The 18,026-nt window shown below is 39.8% G+C and overlaps 1 protein-coding gene across 2 annotated transcripts; it reads right to left on the minus strand.

The window, feature by feature from the left end:
- Window positions 1-986: 986 nt before the first annotated feature.
- On the minus strand, window positions 987-17,306 carry LOC105209721 (T-box protein H15). 2 transcript variants are annotated; one of them, XM_029038713.2, is made up of 6 exons: window positions 16,091-17,306; window positions 11,270-11,607; window positions 11,060-11,190; window positions 4,062-4,347; window positions 3,344-3,588; window positions 987-1,950 (listed from the first exon to the last, which is right to left on the minus strand). In XM_029038713.2, the coding sequence occupies exons 1-6, from the start codon at window positions 16,584-16,586 to the stop codon at window positions 1,404-1,406; spliced, it is 2,043 nt and encodes a 680-aa protein (XP_028894546.2). In that variant the 5' UTR covers window positions 16,587-17,306; the 3' UTR covers window positions 987-1,403. The 2 variants fall into 2 exon arrangements, with proteins under 2 accessions (XP_028894546.2, XP_011178595.2); XM_011180293.3 differs by having other exon boundaries at window positions 11,258-11,607; window positions 16,091-17,305.
- Between the last annotated feature and the right edge of the window lie 720 nt (window positions 17,307-18,026).

The raw sequence follows: 18,026 nt of genomic DNA on the forward strand, positions 1-18,026 counted from the left end.
ATATTTAAGTCGTTACACAACACTTTTGAGATTTGAAAAGGGAATAGGCAGACTCGAAGGAAAAGGAGACTTCATTATGGGAGGAGGCCTCAGTTGGAAATGCATGTGAGAATTTTAAAACTCGACCAAAAGCTGTTCTGATTTACAGAGCATACTAAATTTTAAAAGAAAGCTCCTCTCTGCTTACTAGAAAGAAGTGTTATACTAAACCATAATTCAGCTTATGTTTTCTGTAAACGGTTCTGTTATATGTTAACAGGCCGATAGTAATGGTATTGAGGGTCGTTGTTAGTTCTCAATTCTAGAGTATGGATATAAATAAAGTTATAAGAATAGAACGATTGATGAAGATAAGATGAGTCTTACAAAATCAAATATTCTAGGCGCAACATAATCTGCACTTCTAATATTTTCGCTTTGGACAGTCAAATTCTATTGAAAGACTTGTGATCTGCAGTGTAGTCCATCGTTAGTTGTTGTTGTTGTAGTAAAAATTATTCCCAAATAATTTTATGGAATGATGCCGATTTGACAGTCCTTGGTCGGATAAAAATCAAGGTCCGTTCCGGTTACGTAGAACAGACTGTGGTGAAAACGCTCGTTCGATTGTTTATAGGGCCTAATAAAAACAAAATAAGTTTTCAAACCAGATATGTGGTCGGTTCTACTCGTGTCTCATATTTTTCAAAGACATCATACACTACGGATGTAACGGAATGCTCTCCGGAAACTACTCTCCTTGAACAAGGCTACTGTTTTGTACGCGGATGGAAGAGTTGTGCTATAGCAAGTGATTAACAATAATTTAACTAATTTATGGAAACTATACTGCAGATACATATAACGGCTTTTTGAACATTTCATATTTTCTCATCGCATAATTTATTAAACACAGATGTTCTTATAATTCTCCGCCTTAACCTCTCCCTCCACGTCCATTTTTTAATTCCAATTTTTTTTCGTAATTTTTGAAAGCTCATTAATTTATTATTGTTTTAGATTTACAATGCTAGACATAGTTTTTATATATATATTTATACAAGTACATATATATTTCTAAGTATTCTTCATTCCTGCACTACAAACATACACAAATTGATTAGGAACATATACATATACAAATAAAGTAAAACGTTTTTACAAATACAATAAATTAAACAGATTTCACTTGAATTAGCATTTTTTACATTGCAACATGTGATCATTATCGCAATTGCCTAATTTTAATACTGTAAACGCACATCCAAGTATTCGCGCAAAGCAATTATAATATTTAACAAATAATTATGATACCACACAGCTGGCAACAACAAAAATTAGCATATCAATATTCGGCGTAATTGAAAAAAAAGAACATATCAGATTGCACATTTTAAATCCCCTTTGCAGACCGCCTCTCCCCATTATAGCGGGGGAGTGCGCGTTAGCGGCGGCTGCTGATGCTGCGCTTGTTGTTGCTGCGGATGCGGCACCTGGTACGGGCTGTAGCGCTGGAAGTGCCTTATGCGCATATCTGGCGAGGCTGAGCCCGACGAGGAGGGCGTGGTCGCCGGTGGAGGCGGTGGTACTCCGACCATTATTGTCGATGGCGGGGGTGGCGGTGGTGTGCGGCACGCATTGGCCGCGGCAGCAGCGGCGGCGGCCGCTTGTGCGGCAACGGCCTGTTGATTGGCGCTCGCTATGAAGCCGGCGGTCAGTTGCGGCCACTGCTGCTGCCACATGCCGATGTTGAAGGCGTTCAGCACTGGCGGGCGTTGGTACAGTTGCGGTAGCAACATTTCCGTGTACGGCGAACGGCCGAACATTTGGAGGTGTTGACGCGCCTTCTCGAGAAACGCGAGCGACGCGGCGTCGGCCTCTTGCGGTGAAAGCTGCGCCATTAGCGGGTCGGGAAAGAAACGCAGCGGCGAGCGCAGATGTTGCTCGAGCAAGAAGGAGTCCATGGGATCACTGTGAGTGAGAAATTTAAATTTTAGAATTTTATATTTTTTCTAAATCATAAAAAATTAAAAAAAAAATGTATGATTTGGGTCTCATTACATTGCCAAAGGCCGACTTCTGTAACACAACGCTAACTACTACTTAGACCACATTGTTATTTCGAATTAGCAAATGGATATATGTGATCATTGTTGTTATCGTCACATTTGCAATTGCAATTATCATTCGGATAACACAAACAACATGTACAACACCACGAAGGGAGTTTAAAATGTGTAGGAAAATAATGCCAATAAAAAGTAGTAACACATACAAAGCAACAACAACATCGAATGAATGCGGCAATGTTTTTTTAATACATTGTGTTGTTGTTGTTGTAGAAATAACATAACATTGTACGTCATTAGCAGCGTTTCGTTAGTTGATCATGTTCGTGTTGCACGTACGACTGCGCTTCAAAGTTAAATGCGCCGACCTATAATTTTCTCGGCCAACCTAAAATGCTGACGGCCGCTGCTTAATTGTGTTGTTGTACAATCGGCATTACGCTGCGTGTATGGCATGTAGGAGCGTACTACTGTTCCAAAGCGTTTACGCTGTTTTATTGTTTTTGTTGTTGTTATTGTTGCTGCTGCTAATTTGCCAAAGCGGCGCAGCGCTGCACTGCCGGCTGCCTTCAGCCGAGTTTACAATACTTTGCAGCGAAAGTGTCGAACAATAAAAAATCTCTCCACAGACTTGCAACACTGCGTGCCTTCTGCAACTCCTACTGCTTTTTGCTCGCTGCCACACTACAACACTGCACGCATTCCGGATTTTATTATCTCTCAATTTTTTCGACATCCAAAATCGGCAAATTTTCGTGCCGAATATTTTTCAGCTTTTATGATATGCCAGATATTTTTTAACACTTCATTCGCCAGCGCACGCACGGCTCACCAGCGCTGGAGCAAGGGCCCGCACGCAACATGCGTTGCAAGTGATCGGCGTAATTGTTGCTGAAAATTTATTTATTGCTAAATTGGCTTTTGTGGCTTTTTCTGATGGCTTTTTTCTGGTACCACCAGCCCTCGCCCCTGTATTTGCCTCTGGCTGCGGCTGCGACTGCGGCTGAGGTGAGACAAGAATGTGAACGTATTTTGACAAGCGTCGAATGCAATTAATCATTTTCACTACCGAACTGTTTTCGGCAAGACATGCGACGAGCACAAAGAGTGATGTGTGTAGAATTCGTATAGCCAATGGCAACTTGAACAAAAACAATTTCGATACAAAGCGATAGCTTGATGAATGGTCAATTGCTAGCTCGTAGCTCCAAAGTTCATAAAAAGCACAACTTGTTGTTGTTGTTGTGTATTAGTTATAGCCTAAATGTGTACATATGCAGTCGTATGTTACCCACCGATCAAAGTCCGTCAGGCGCGAGGAGTCACGAAATCCTTTAGCGAATGGATTCGAGTCGATTTTCAACTTTGTTATTAATTGATTTTGGTAAGCCGTAACCGCTGTGAATACAGTCTCCGGAAATACGAAAGTTTTGTGGTCCAGCTCTTGCAGGTCCTTCGGGTTGTTGGGTATAGTCTGACCATGTGCGAGTCGCACCAGATGAATACGCGGCTGATAACGATGCATGGAGTTCAGGACGATCTGTGAAATGGTTTGAGAGAGAAAAAAACGAATATTAGAGATACGAATATTTATGCTTTGGGTATATCCTTGCAAGTGACTTTTGATTTTAGTTGTACTTTACTTATTACTTATTACATTCACAATTCGTACTCATCGCTTACTCATTTCTTGAGTGTTTTCTCACTTGAGTATTAGTGTGGAATGATGTATTTCACTTTATTTTAATTACCGAAAATGATTATAATGATTTATTTGAATGTTAATTAATTATATGTAATACTTTAAATGATTTGAATATGAATTAAAACGAATTAAGAAAACCCGCTGCCGCACGTCGCACACGTCTTACTCACGCTCGTCGTCTTCAACTACTACCATTCAACGTCTTCTTCTTTTTCTACTGTGCTGCCAGATCGTACCATTCCCACATTAGTGCAAGTCTTTTTCGTAAATTTTATAATTCTACTATTTTTTTAAACATTGACACTAACCTGCCCATTTTTATCCATTTCATTATTTGTCAACTTCACTTTCTCGAAGGAGACCACCTGCTTTCTCAGCGCCTCGACGCTTATAGGGCAATCGGGATGTGGATAAAGCCGCGCTGGAGGCGGTGGATCCGCTTTGCCGGCGACCAGCCACGACGATCGATGATAGGCATAACGGTAACGTCGTGAATCCATCGGCACCACATCCAGCACCACAGCGTAACGGTCGGGTGGTTGTATCTGACGCAGAGGACCCGAAAAGCTGACGCGCACGGTGGGGAACATACGTCTGTGGAATAAAGAAATTAAATAGAGCGTGTATTTTAACTCTATAACATATCTATATCTATGGGAGACCCTTCTAGCTTCAGGTTTGATCAGGTGTTTTCGTTTTCTAGTTCCATAAACTTATATATCGAACTCAATTGCTTAAAGAGCAAAGGAGCAAGAGCAAAGACTTCAAATGTTGCTTAACTCAGTGTTTAAAGTTGAAAATTATAAAGAGAAGAATACAAGTGGGTCTAGAAGTTAACTTTCATTAAGTTCTTTTTATTTTCCATGTTCCTAAACCTCACTCCTGCCGACAGCATTTAATTATTCTACTTAGGAATGAGCTGTAGCTTTTGTAGTTACATTATGAAAATTCAGCGAAAATTAAAATATAATGTTAATGGCTATATGTATGTATGTATGTATGCATCGGTTAATGTAAAATTGCCGAAATGCCATATTTTTAATGGAGTCGTTTTGTATACGCGGCTAATAAGCTGTGAACATGCAAATACTGCTAAGGCTGCTAGGCTAAATAGACGTTGTGCCAAGTTGTTAAGTAAATCATAAGTGATTGGGCCATAAACCGGTGGGAGGCCGAAATTATACGAGCAAATAAAGCCATCGCTGTGCTAGAGCTGGAGAAGTAGGCAACGCGGTGTGAGCTAAGCAGGTAATATCAGAGAGTTCAACAGTAATATTCATAAAGAAAGTAGTTTTGTTGGCAAGTGTTTTTCAGCGGTTAAAGAGAGCACGAACATTTTTATATTCCATAATTATTACTTCACTGAAAGTAATCCAAATTTGACTTTAACTCAAAAGTTAAGGAAACTTCTACCTTTCATTTATAGAGCTGTTCTTTGCCCAAAACAAAGTGGAAGCATTGCAATCGCTAAGCTTATATCATTTGGCACAAATTAGCATATCAGTTGGACACATCAAGAGCTAATAAAAATTTAATACGCCTAGATCCTCAAAAACGAGAAGCACCGCCAACACTACGATCATATAAAAGAGCGATACACAATCAAACATATATACGACAAACACATACATGTATAGTATATGAGTACCCACACCACCAGAGCGTTGAAATTGCTACATAAAATATTAATTTTCATGACTTAATTAATATTTCATTGTGAAAAATTCATTCGACGGCGTCAAACGGCAGCTGAACTAATTCGAAGGACATTTATCATCGCAACAGCAACAATAGCAACAACAAATACTGCTGTTTTTAAAGAAAGAAGACCAAGAAGACGTGAAATTTAGTTTAGAATAATCCTACCTGAACGAAGCAGAAGACAAAGCGCAGTGTAACGGATAGCAGGCAGAGAACACGCAATAAAATTTTACTTTTGAGCATATTGAGTTGTGCAGGCGGCGGGCGGGAGCGGAGGTGCAACCGGCCTAATAAATAGCGATAAAACGAGAACGAATGCTTCCACTGACCACCACATTCATGAATGCAGGGGACCTTTCATGGTCGTTGGTCAAATACTATAGTTTTATATACATATACTCGTATATATATATGTATGTATGTTCGTCCATTTGTAGGTTCGTCCCTTTCTGGTTTGGTTTTCGGTAAGAATTATGAAATTAATAAAATAATAATAAAAGCCAGCCAACAAATGTTCAAAGGCATGTTTCTGCTATTGTTATTGTTGTTGTTGGCGCGGTAATAAACAGCAATGCGCACACCTCTTATCGAATGGGGCGATAAGGATCGCGTGTGACCGCCAAGCAATGGTACCGTAAGCGCGGCATTAGAGGCGCATTTTATTGTCTGTACATGTTAAGTGTGGCACGTTGCAGGTTGCAACATAGATATGCCGCAAAGTCGCTGCGCTAACAACAAACAAACATACACACGAAGACACATAAACCGCTTCGTAAGCGCTTGTAGGCAGACTGACCGTCGACGCGTCGCGACGCTGCGGCAGAGCTGCTGAAAATTCGAAATTTATGTGTTGAGTTGTCATAAAAAGTGGCGAAATTTGCATATTTAGTTTTAACGCATTTGTCGGCAATGGATTAACGAGCGCCGCTGCCGAGGTGTTGATAATGAAATTGCCGAGCGTAACAACCGCGAGAGTTAGTGAAGAGCGATTTCATAATTCTCCAATAATAAGTATTCACACAAAAGAGGGGATGGTTAAGAAAGGTTGGTCAATATAATGCGAAAATGCTACATTTTGTAACGGTACATGTGTAGAGGAGAGCTTATTTCCATCGTTGAAAATAAATAATAAAGCATAACCAACAAGTTGCAAATGCCAAGAGAAATCAATAAACAGTAATAAAGCAAATAGCTAACTGTACTAATGATGGCTTAGCGGTAATTGATGTTATTGCGAAAATATCAAATAAAGGCGTGTTGAACAACCTCATTCGCTTCGCGGAATAATTAAGAGCCTCACTTGTTTATTTTTCTGTGTCACTTGTAGCATGAATTTATGATGTCCACCCACTCAGCCAACTCAGCCAGTGGTGCCACACGCACCGCCAGACCATACCGTCAACAGGCACCGCCGAACGCTGCAGCGCGCGACGCTGGGGCAGTGAGTTTGTGTAAGAATTTGTTTTGCTTTCAGCGCGCTGACTGCGGTGGTGGTGGTGGCATGGTGCGGCGGACCGCATGCGGCATGCTACAATTAGCACTATTGTAGTGCACATTTATTAAAATATAACAGAATTTCAAGAAAAAAAAACAGTGAAAAGCTGCGAACGGTTATCGTAGCGCTTATATCTTTAACAGCAACCTACAACCATCCACAAACACATGTTTGGTATATGTCCACCGCTAATGAACTCAAACAATGCGACGCGCCGAGCTGCTCGGCGTTTCGTGCACAATCGCATAACTCATTTGTGTACATAATTTTCGAAATGTCAAAAACACTTCACGAAAAAATATCGTGTTGAGTTATAAGGCCTTGACAAGCGAGCGAGCCAAGCCAACTAGTCGGGAGCGTCAGCGCTGAGAAAAAGCCAGCGAAACAAAGCAGAAGTTGCAGAAGTGTCTGAAAAAAATGTGAGGGGTGCGTGTTGCAAGCATAGCGAAGAGTGTTGTTGCAATTCGGCGCATTTTTCGAATGCGAACATTTTTGGTAACAGCGCGCTGTGCAATCAGTAGTATTCAAAAGAAACTAAACTTAGGTCAAAGGTTAAATATGTTCCAAAATACTTAAATTAAGTCATTACCTGTGCCTAAAGATAGTAATTAACGCCAATGTTGCCATGTGGCATTATATCACAGCTTACTTCAAAACGGTCTCAATAAGAATCAGTGAAATGAAACTAGTGCTGGAAATATGATTTTTCAAGTTTATGAGACCCAACAATGTCTATAGATTTTACAAACTTTAGTAACGATGTATCTTAAGAACAAGCTATAGAATCTACTCAATCACTCACAAGGACTATTATATGGACAAACGTATTGCGGTTTTCGAAAGTATCCCTTGTAAACCCAGCTACTCCTCAGCTTTGCTATCACAACTATATTTTACGACCGGAGTCTGTGTGGGGTAGACAAGTGAAAAGTAAAAAAATGTAAAGCGAATGGCGAGGTATTACTCCATTGAGGGGTTATGAGAGATGGCTTTGTATTTGAATAAATTCATATGACGATTGCTTGCTCGTCGCACACTCGTTCGCACGAACATCGTAAAACGTAAGTGAAAATAAACTGATGAAAGGGGAAAACATGGCATAAATGACGACAGAGTCGTTGGGAGGGGGTGTGACCGAGTGCTATACATTGCTGCAGGCCTTCGTGTGCGTAGGGAAAATCGTAACGGAAAACCGTAAATCATACATAGTCTTCGCCATTTACATTTTATGGACGGTTAGCAGTGTGTTTAGTAGCGCCAACATTACACACAAGCACTCCTTCAGTGCTTCATTGCTACTTACTTACTATTTTTCCTTACATGAACACCACTCACACACACACACACGCGTAGCTCCATTTTCGCTGAGCGAACGAGGAGTGCGAAAGTCTAAATCCGGCGGCGCCGCGCCACATATCACACATTCAGTGGGCGGGAAGTGGCAAGTGCCGATTTTATGGCACATTTTATGGCGAGAAAAACTATAGTGAATATCAACAAATTCGTAAAATAGTCAAGCATAAAAAGCGGTAAAAAGCTGTAATGCCTGAGGCGAGGCGAGTGCGTGTGCGTACGTGCGTTTGAGTGTGTGTGTGTGTGTGTTTGGGTAAGTATTTTGTGTAAATGCTTTTCATATTATTCACACGCCATTGCAACGCCGACGCAAACGGCTGATAAGCGTATTCGTTTTCGACTTTTCGTCAATCAAAATCGGCCGTAAAAGTGGATTTTCATTGCATGAGCGGCGAGGTGTGGCGTGCAAATCACAATTTTCAACGCCACAACTGCTTTTTGTGGCAATTAGACAAAATGCCAATTTGGTGAAATTCAATTTTTCAATTTGTGTTTTCAATTTCTCAGAAATGGCATGTGGAGCCGAGTGGCTGTCGCTACTGTCTTTTGCTCGCTCGCTCACTCGATCGCTCGGAGCGTATAAAATCGTATGTTGGCAAACATTTTGGCACCTTCAACACACACACACACACTTTTACATATTGACTTGACTTGCTACATTTATTTAAGTATGTATGTATGTGCGTGTATTAGTAATGCATTTGGTTGCCTTGTATGTGTGGCACTTAAAGTATAACTAACTCGCCTAACAATGGCTTGAAAAACACGACTGTGCAACCACTGCGACCACTTTTGCTACTGTTGCACGTTGCAACGTTGTGCGTGAGTTGGTTGTCGGTGGCACCGCTGCGACCACTGACTGCGTAACAAAAACCTTTGCTGACCACGTGTTATGCCGCTGCTTACCGCAACCGTGTTACTCTCTGCGTTTTGTGCCACAAAGCAGTGACAAAGGCCCTGAGCATGCTCGCAATAAGATTCGTGTGAGAGATTGTGTAAAATGTTATAGTTTTAGGCAGATTCTTGCAAGTCGCAGATAGAATATATAAAACCTATGAAGAGTGCTGAAATTGATTCGAATGCAGTTGCGAATGTTTCTATCTTTCAAGCAGAGAATTATGTACAATTTAGTTTTTGGATTTTTCAGGAAGAATAACGGTGTCATAAAGCGGAGATTTTTAACTTTTTTCATTGACAGATATATGGTACGCCCGGCGATTTGTTAATATCTTCCGACTGTTATTCGTAATTATATCTATATAAGGAGTGTTTTTTTCAGACGTGTGGGATTCAATGAGGCAATATTTTTTTCGGAGTTGGTCTTTTTGACAGCTGTCATTTGATTTATACTCAGTTTGGTTTGTCATTTCGAAATGATCAGACTTACAGCTGACTTATCGCCTCAATTGCTGCAAAAAGTGGTCGGAGATTGTGTCTCCCGGTTGGAATTTATTCAAGCGGTCACTTTTCGAAAACATAATTGCAAACTCTTAACTTTATAATAAAGCTAATTTCTTAAAATTAACTTTATTTCTCTTTGAAGATCACTAGTCTAAAAAACACACCCTTTTAGTATATAAACAGCTGAAATGCGTATATTGCGAATCTTCAAATGCATTTTTTTACACCGACAGTTTTGAAAAATTTGCATTACGCATGCGTATTTGCATGTCAAGGAGTCATAGAAAACTATACGACTGCCATTATATGACGGCAACAAGCCATTAATAGCGACTACCCAGCGTAAAATATGTAAGTACAACTGATAATGTGGCATTTGATAGCAAATGCACAGTGTGTCTACTTCAAACCATGAGCGGACAAAACATTAGATAAAATTGGTAAATAAGAAACTTCGATTTAAAATACAGTTTTATCACAGAATGGTCAATTTCGTAAACGAACTAAAATTGTATTACTGTTATAAAATACTTTTGAAAGAAATTACTTCACTAATGAAGCATTTTGAGTTAAGCTGTTTTTTAATAAAAAACAAAAACATAACTTATTTTGCGCAAGTAATAATTTCCACATTTCTCGCAAATATTTGCACCACACTGCCACTCCTACACATGCAAATCGCATTGGAAATTCTAATGCAGAGTACAAAAACAAATATGTTCTTTAAAATAATGACAAACGAAGTGCTGACATCGATTCATATCTTCAAAGCGAGGCAGGCGAAACGCCGACGTACGACTGCTGTCACCAGCCGAGGGCCGCCAACACGAGTGTGGCCAGGCTTTTACGCTTGGCATGTGTGACGAAAGTGCACCCACATTTTGGCCAACTTGACAAAGGGGTACAATTTGCCGAGCGGGTAACGACGAAGCAGTTAATGAGTGACCCGCTGAGCGTTGTGACAACAAGTCAACTTTGCCTCGCACCATAGGCAGCGCTATGGCAGGCAGAATGCGTGCGCATTGTCGGCGTCCTGTTCGTAATTAAAGAGCAAAGGATATTTGCGAAAACGGAAAAAACAACGACAACAACATGTAGCTAACGGCCACATGCCACAACTATGGAAATGCGTTACAAGTTAGATACATATATATTTGCAACATGCAACGCGGACTTGCGACCAAATTACTAGTTTCCTTACAATATTTGTGTTTTGGAATCTATTTAGGCGATAGACTTACGGAATTTTATTTTCACTGGTAGTCCAAAATTGAAATTCGAGTGAAGAATTATTCAACATTTCTGTTGTAAAATCTGCCGTAATACCTAGAGTTAGATAATAGCATATCGACTCACCTTCCCGTTTTGGTGATTATCATCTCGGTGCCCAATTCATGGAACTTGTCCCATAGTTCCTTCGTCTCCAGGTGACACTGCACCGGCAGCAGATCATCACAGTTGCAGGAGCCGACGATTTTCGGCGCAGACTGTCAACAAAATAAAATCAAATTAGTCGCGATCGATTCCGTGGACCTAGAGGTGGGTTGTGCTGACTTTGCGTTTTACCTGCGCGGGCTCCGGCGACAGGCGATCCTCGTCGTTGGCTGTGGAACTGTTGGGGCTCTGCGGTGAAGCGCGCCCCCGACTGCTGCTGCGCCTCGTCTGTTGCGGCACACCGCTACTATCACCATTATTTGCATTGGCGCTATGCTGACTGTGTGTGTGGTGAGCGTGGCGTTGCAGTTTGTGATGCCCCGGTGGCAGGTGCTGTTGCTGCAATTGATGCCGATGATGTGCGCGCATTGCACGTCCCAACGGCGACTCGGAATCGCTACAGTCGACCACATCAACATCCACATCGACATCATCATCAGGCTCGGGATAGGGTTCCACCGAAACGGGACCTGGGAACGAAAGGGAGTAAAAGAAAATTTAAGAATCTGTTTACAAAATACCGTTAATTGTTAGTAAATTATATTAATATTGGCAAATTCGCTTCCAAAACATAAGAGATGTGTGAACAGCGCGAGTCTGTCAATTGTATTAGGTTTACTGTGAGGAGTTCCGTTGACAACGTGACACTCCAGCCCTCGCTGCGCATTTTAGCATTTGCGCCTACAATTCGCTAGCTGTCAAAAGCTACACGCTGCTGTGACAGCCAGTACGTCCCCTCTGTTATCGCAATTGCTCATTTGGGCGGTTATCCAACCATATACTCCTATATATATATATGTATGTATGTAAATTTGCGAATGGATATGGTTGCGCATTGCAACCAGTATGCATTCACTGCCACTAATGAGACACAATTAAGTTGGCGGCTGTTATGACAGCAACAACAACAAACAAAATTTGCATGCACTTGCAGCGCAGTGAGTGAATGTGGCATGCCCCCAGTGCGTAATAGGCGTCGCGCAGATGCATATTTCAGATAGGAAATTCAATTATTTGTTTTATGAAATTATTTCATGCAAATGACTTGACCAATTGGCCGATTGGCTCGCCAACAATTTGCGGTCACATTCACACATATTCACGGCAGTGCATCTATGTATATATGTATGTGTGTAATGCAGTATTGGTGTATATTTATTCATTTATTTTTATATTTAATATCAATAATTTAGGTAATTTGCTGAATACTTCGTCATTTTTTTTTTGCTATTCTTGATGGCAATGATTTTATTGAAAATGTGTTATGACAATTATCAGGTGATCAAATATGACATATTTCCGTTATTATTTTACTCATTATCATTCAAATATTTGTATCTGTTTGATTTTTTTTTGTTATTTGAATTATGAAATAATTAACGGGATTTTTTAAATTAATCCTGAATATGAAGTTGTAAATTATATATTATATTTCATTCCTTTTTTTGTCTAGACCTACTTTTTGATTCAATTTCTGTTATCTGATTGGTCTCTTGTTGTGACGTAGGTCTCAGTCTCAGTGAGTTCTTTCTAGAAAACATTCTATGATGTCTGAGAACAGTAACTTATTTTCTAAAGAACAAGGTTAAGTGAAATTAATTTTGTAATATTTGTTCCATGTATCTACCAAGTCACCATATTTACATATCATAGCACGATTTAGTTAATTAAAAAGCTTTAAGGCTTTAATTTCATAAATCAAATGTGTAAAAAAATAAATGTGGATTTCAGAAAAAGCTTCGATTTATTGGGTGTTGCAACTAAGTGCCACATAAACTATGGCATTAAACGCGTTGCTTCATAGTCATACTCATTTACTATTTCAACACAAACCTGCTAGATTATAAAATTACACATTAAGCTCAAATATATTCATAATTTGCGGCGAGTTTTGTGTTTTTTGCAGATTTATTGGTCAACTCTGTCACTTCTCAACACCCTATAATAGAAGTGAGAAATATTGTTGGAATTTGCATATCACAATGACGTGAAGAACTGACAAAACACTTGTAATTCAAATACTAACACACACACACACACACACTAGTTTGTGGTTGCGTTGATTTCTTCGAAAAGCCCAAAATGATGCGCTTCCTCTTCCATTCAACGATGTTGAAGTGTGAAAAACATTTATTTGCATGCGCTGTCGGCTGTCTCAGCCATCTCAGCTGTCTCGTCCGTCTCGGCGCTTGGCGGCGGCCGAGTGCCTCTTGGCTAGTAGCACTTTGCCGTGGCAATTTCGAGGCGTTTTACTCTTAATCTGCATAAATAAATGTGTGTGTGTGTGTTTATTTGCGGACACAATGCCACATAAATATGCTATGCATACAACAACAACAACACTTTGGTTGTAATATATAATAATTATGAGTCTTTCAGCTGCATATATTATGTTTATTTATGGGCGTGAACCTTTTTTTGATTTGCCTGACTGATTTCGAAATGTGTGAATATTTGCATACACATCAAAACGCCGACGACTGAAACAAGGTTGAAGAACAAATAATTCCGTTTCAACATACATAGCAGTCTCAGACAAGCAAAATTATTTCTAGTCATGATATGCAGATTAACATACTATTAACACTTTTGATAAACACATAATTTGGTTTTGCTTTTGACCACAAGTTTTTTATTTTTATTTCGCAGGCCAAATAGCCGAATAGCAGTTAATGAAAACAAGCGTGAATTGTGTGCGGCAATCTAATCCGATAATACACTAGTCCGACGTTAATTCTAAGCAAAACACAAATAATAGTCAAAATTGAATGAAGAAAATACAAAAGTAAATGAACAGTAAATAAATCAACAGTCAATCAAATTACCGAAATCTAGAAATAACTAGTTTGAATTACATTTTTTGCTGGAGAGCTGAGGCGATAAGAATTTCTTAAATGGCTCCCTCTGGTACACTTTGTTCCAAAAGACTCTTGCTAAAATTAACTAGTATTTCCTTGGCGACTATCTTGTTGTACGTGCTCTCTTTGCTAATAATCTTTATGGGTAGTATAGATAGCGTTGTCAATTTGATAAAGAAATATTCTGAAATCATATCTATACTCCTATTATGAAGAGGAAAGATTTGTATGTATGTTTGTAATAAATAAACTCAAAAACTACTGTGACGATTTCAAAAATTCTTCCACCATGGGAAAGCTACATTCACCCCGAGTAACATAGGCTATATTTATTGCTAGAATCTCAACTTTCTGGAAATAGCTCCCAGGTGAGGGTATCAAAAAGACGCCGTGATGGAGTATCTTATTCTGAAACTGAAAATTGTCTTACAAGTCATTCTCTTCGCATCGCAATCGCATGCCAGAGAGTCGAGTAACGAGCGCTTACAGCTGCTGAACAAAATATCAAAACCCCCAAGTACGCGCTTGGGAGTCGACTACGGAGCGTGTGCAGCGGTTTGAAGAACAAAATATTAGAAAATATTAGAAATCGCACTAGGGCGTCGAGCTCTGAGCGTTCCCAAAGCCTTCAAAATCAGAGAGAAAGACAGCGGACACGAAATACTACAGGTCGTAATTAAGTTTTAGCTCATTGCAAATAAAAAAAATTGTTCGAATTTTCCTCATTTTACTTTTTTAAAATGAACCCACGCAAGTGTGTCAAAACTTATAACTTTCCCGTGCGAAGCCGGCGCCATCTGCTAGTATATAATATTTTGACTTAACAATTAATAATTTCTTAAAATTTTTTTATTGATTATTCAAATGAATATAATCAAATTTGAAGCAATTGGGGAGGCGATTGGTTAAATTTTTTTTATCCAAAATTGATTCTATCAATATAAAACTATGTTCGAAGTTGTGGAGTAATATAAGTTAGCTCCGAATAGTCGAAAAACTATTTATTAATTGTGTTTTTTTTTTTTATCTGAAACTTTAATGATTTGATTATTTGAAAATATCATTATATAAAAAATTTTACGGAAAATTCTCAGAAAATATAACTTGAGAAGAAAGAGAGAAGTTATTAACCACATTCATTGCTGTAAAAAATTCGGTAACCTCTAGAAAAAAATATACTGAACAATCATGTATTCCGTCTTTTCAAAATAAATAAAATATGAGCAATTAAGACGATTTATTTCATAATAGAAAAAAGGGTGTTTTTTTAGAAGTATGCGGCAGTACTTTTTCGGTCTAGGTCTTGGTCTTTCTGACAACTGTTACTTGACTTATACTCAGTTTGGTTTGCCATAATAAACAGGCTTACTCATGAACAACGTTTATTGTTGACATACAGCCCCAATTGCTGCAAAAAGTCGTCAAAAATTGAGCCTATAGTTTGGAATTTATACGAACCAGCCACGACGGTCACTTGGCCGACATTGTTGAATATTTATAATAAAGCTAAATTCTTGGCTCTAACATTAATTTATATGCGTTTCATTACTTATGGCTCCAGTACAATAAAATAGCAATTTTTTTAATTAAAGAAAACTCTGGTATTCTTATTCAACAGTTCGCTTATTGCTTCCCTCAGAAATTTATTTATTTAATATATTTTGGATAGTAAATTGTATAGAAATTTTTAATATTTTAATTGGTTAAATTACAATTTTTTCAAGAATAGTCGCCTGAGCAACGTCAACTAAACAAGAATGAGTTATTTTCTATAACAATATACCTGTATAGTTTGATCATATGGCAAAGGGCTGATTGGCGAATGCTATGTAATTAATGGCTAAAGGCACTAATGAATCCGTTGAGGCAAAAAATTCGTCACTCATATGCAAATAATTATATTTATATAATGTTTAATGCAGTCTTGACTTTCTAGATCTTTTTAAAAACATAATTTCTAGCTTTAGTTTATGAGCAATAAATGCTCACGTACATATATGTATGTTATTAATTTTAAACGGAAGCGGCACACATGTGCAGCAACAACAAAAATTTGTTGAATATGTAAGAACGATAAGTACATCTCATTACTCACTCAAACTCCTTTCGGATGGTTCACGGCTCGAGGCGTTCGCGCCTCGCGCCATTATCGCAGCGATTGAGAAATCCGTGGCGCCGACACAGGAATTACCGTTGATGGTGTTTGTGGTTGCTGACGCTGTCGCTGTTCTAGTTGCCGCGGCGGCGGTGGTTGCGAAAACTCCAGATTGATTCAGCAACAATGTGGCAGCTGCAGCGGCTGCGGCCACGGCGGCGGCAGCGGTGGTGGGTGTGGATTTCGTTGAGGCTGGCGGGACCTGTTGTGTCACGTTAACGGGCAAATAATTCAGATTATGCTTATCGTTATTGTAGTAGTAGTTGTTGTTGTTATTAGTGAAATTTCGTACGTCCTGTCGACTATATTGTTGTTGTAGTTGCTGTTGTTGATTGTCGTACAGCTTTTGCTGTCTAAATTGGGTTTGCGGCGATGTCGTTGTTGCGGACTGTTGTTGTTGCTGTTTTGCCTCTGAGGAATTGTTGCTCAGAAGCATTTTATCTTAATGTTAACACTTTGAAAATAAATTTGCACTCGATCACACAGTGAGGATATTATAGGCGTATGACTTGTTTTCGAACAAACGTCAATAGTTTCTAATAAAATCATTTATTTATTTAAACACAAATTTTTCATAATTTTAAAAAAATTTTGTTTTGATTTTACACTGATTGCCATTCAAGTAATTTCTTGTTCTTCTCGTTCAACAATTTTTCGTAAGCACTTTATTTTAAATATTTCTCGGTTTCTTTGATCGAAGCGTTTCGCTTTTGTAATTCAGCGTACGCATGCAACACGCTCCACGTACGAGTTCGCAATGCGTAAAGTGGCGACGGCGACAACTCGAAAATCCGTTAACACGACAACCGCTCCATTGTCACGCTGACCAATGAATGAAGATGCCAAACGGCGGCTGTTGGCGAAATGTCAGGTGGCGCCTGCTCGCCCCAGTCCGTGCGTTGCTCAGTTGGCGGCGAGCGACATGGCATAGCTTAGGCACAACATAACAAACGCGCCGCAAACAGTTGTTTGGCGGATTTGGCAGAAACAGCTAAGACGCGCTGATAGCCACGGAGGCGGTAGCGTTTCATTCGCAACAGAGCGACGAGTTGGACGAAAGCGTCGGCAGTACAATTTGAATGCAGAGCGAACGCCGTGCTGTGTTGTTGGAATCGACTATGCGAAACGCACTCGAGTGGCAAGCTGAAAGGCAAGCAAGTGGTGTCGACCGCAGCCCCAGCAGCGGCAGCGGCAGCAGCAGCTGATCGATGGAGGCGACAATTGCCTGAGCGACGAGTAAACGGCCATTCACAACGAGCCAGCCAGCCACCAGCCAACTGTCAAAAAACAACAATAGCAAAAAGCGCCAACAACAAATCATATTAGCGAAATGTAGAAGCAGCGAAAATCAAAAAAAGATCACAAGACGAGCGGCACAAACGAGTCGAAAAGTTGAGAATCTAACCCGACGAGCAGAGAAATTTATCTTTTCAACACTTGAGGCAGCAGACACTAAGAAACGGTCAGTCGAAAAGCCGGCTGATGGGTGGAGCGGTGGCACAGCACCGCCACTCTAGGTGAAGGGAGAGAAGCAATGAAACTGAGCACCTTACAGAACTGAATTAAAATGGAATAACAACAACAAGTCTACTTAAATTATTTGATTCGTTTGCTGCATTGAAGACAGCGGACACCTTCCTCACAGTCACATCAAGTCAAGTCTTCACTCAGCCACTTAAGAGCATAAAAAACAGTCTCACGTCAACAAACTGCTTGTTCGGGTGGGGGGACGTTAGCGTTAAGGCTCTTTCATTCTACGGAATTGGCTCTCCGTAAAACAAAGTCAATATGGAAATGCGATTGCTAGCTGAGAGATGGAGGAAATATTTCGCATACGCTACATATGTTGGGTAGCCACATTCAATTGCACAACAAC

Source organism: Zeugodacus cucurbitae, chromosome 3 (assembly GCF_028554725.1).
Source record: "Zeugodacus cucurbitae isolate PBARC_wt_2022May chromosome 3, idZeuCucr1.2, whole genome shotgun sequence".
Lineage (NCBI taxonomy): Eukaryota > Metazoa > Arthropoda > Insecta > Diptera > Tephritidae > Zeugodacus > Zeugodacus cucurbitae.

Coding starts and splice junctions, on each gene's coding strand:
- LOC105209721 (XM_011180293.3), bottom strand. CDS start 16,586: ATGCTTCTGAGCAACAATTCCTCAGAGGCAAAACAGCAACAACAACAG. Junction 11,608..16,090: donor ACCATCCGAAAGGAGTTTGA/GTGAGTAATGAG, acceptor TTTCGTTCCCAG/GTCCCGTTTCGGTGGAACCC. Junction 1,951..3,343: donor CGCCTGACGGACTTTGATCG/GTGGGTAACATA, acceptor TCTCACTCACAG/TGATCCCATGGACTCCTTCT.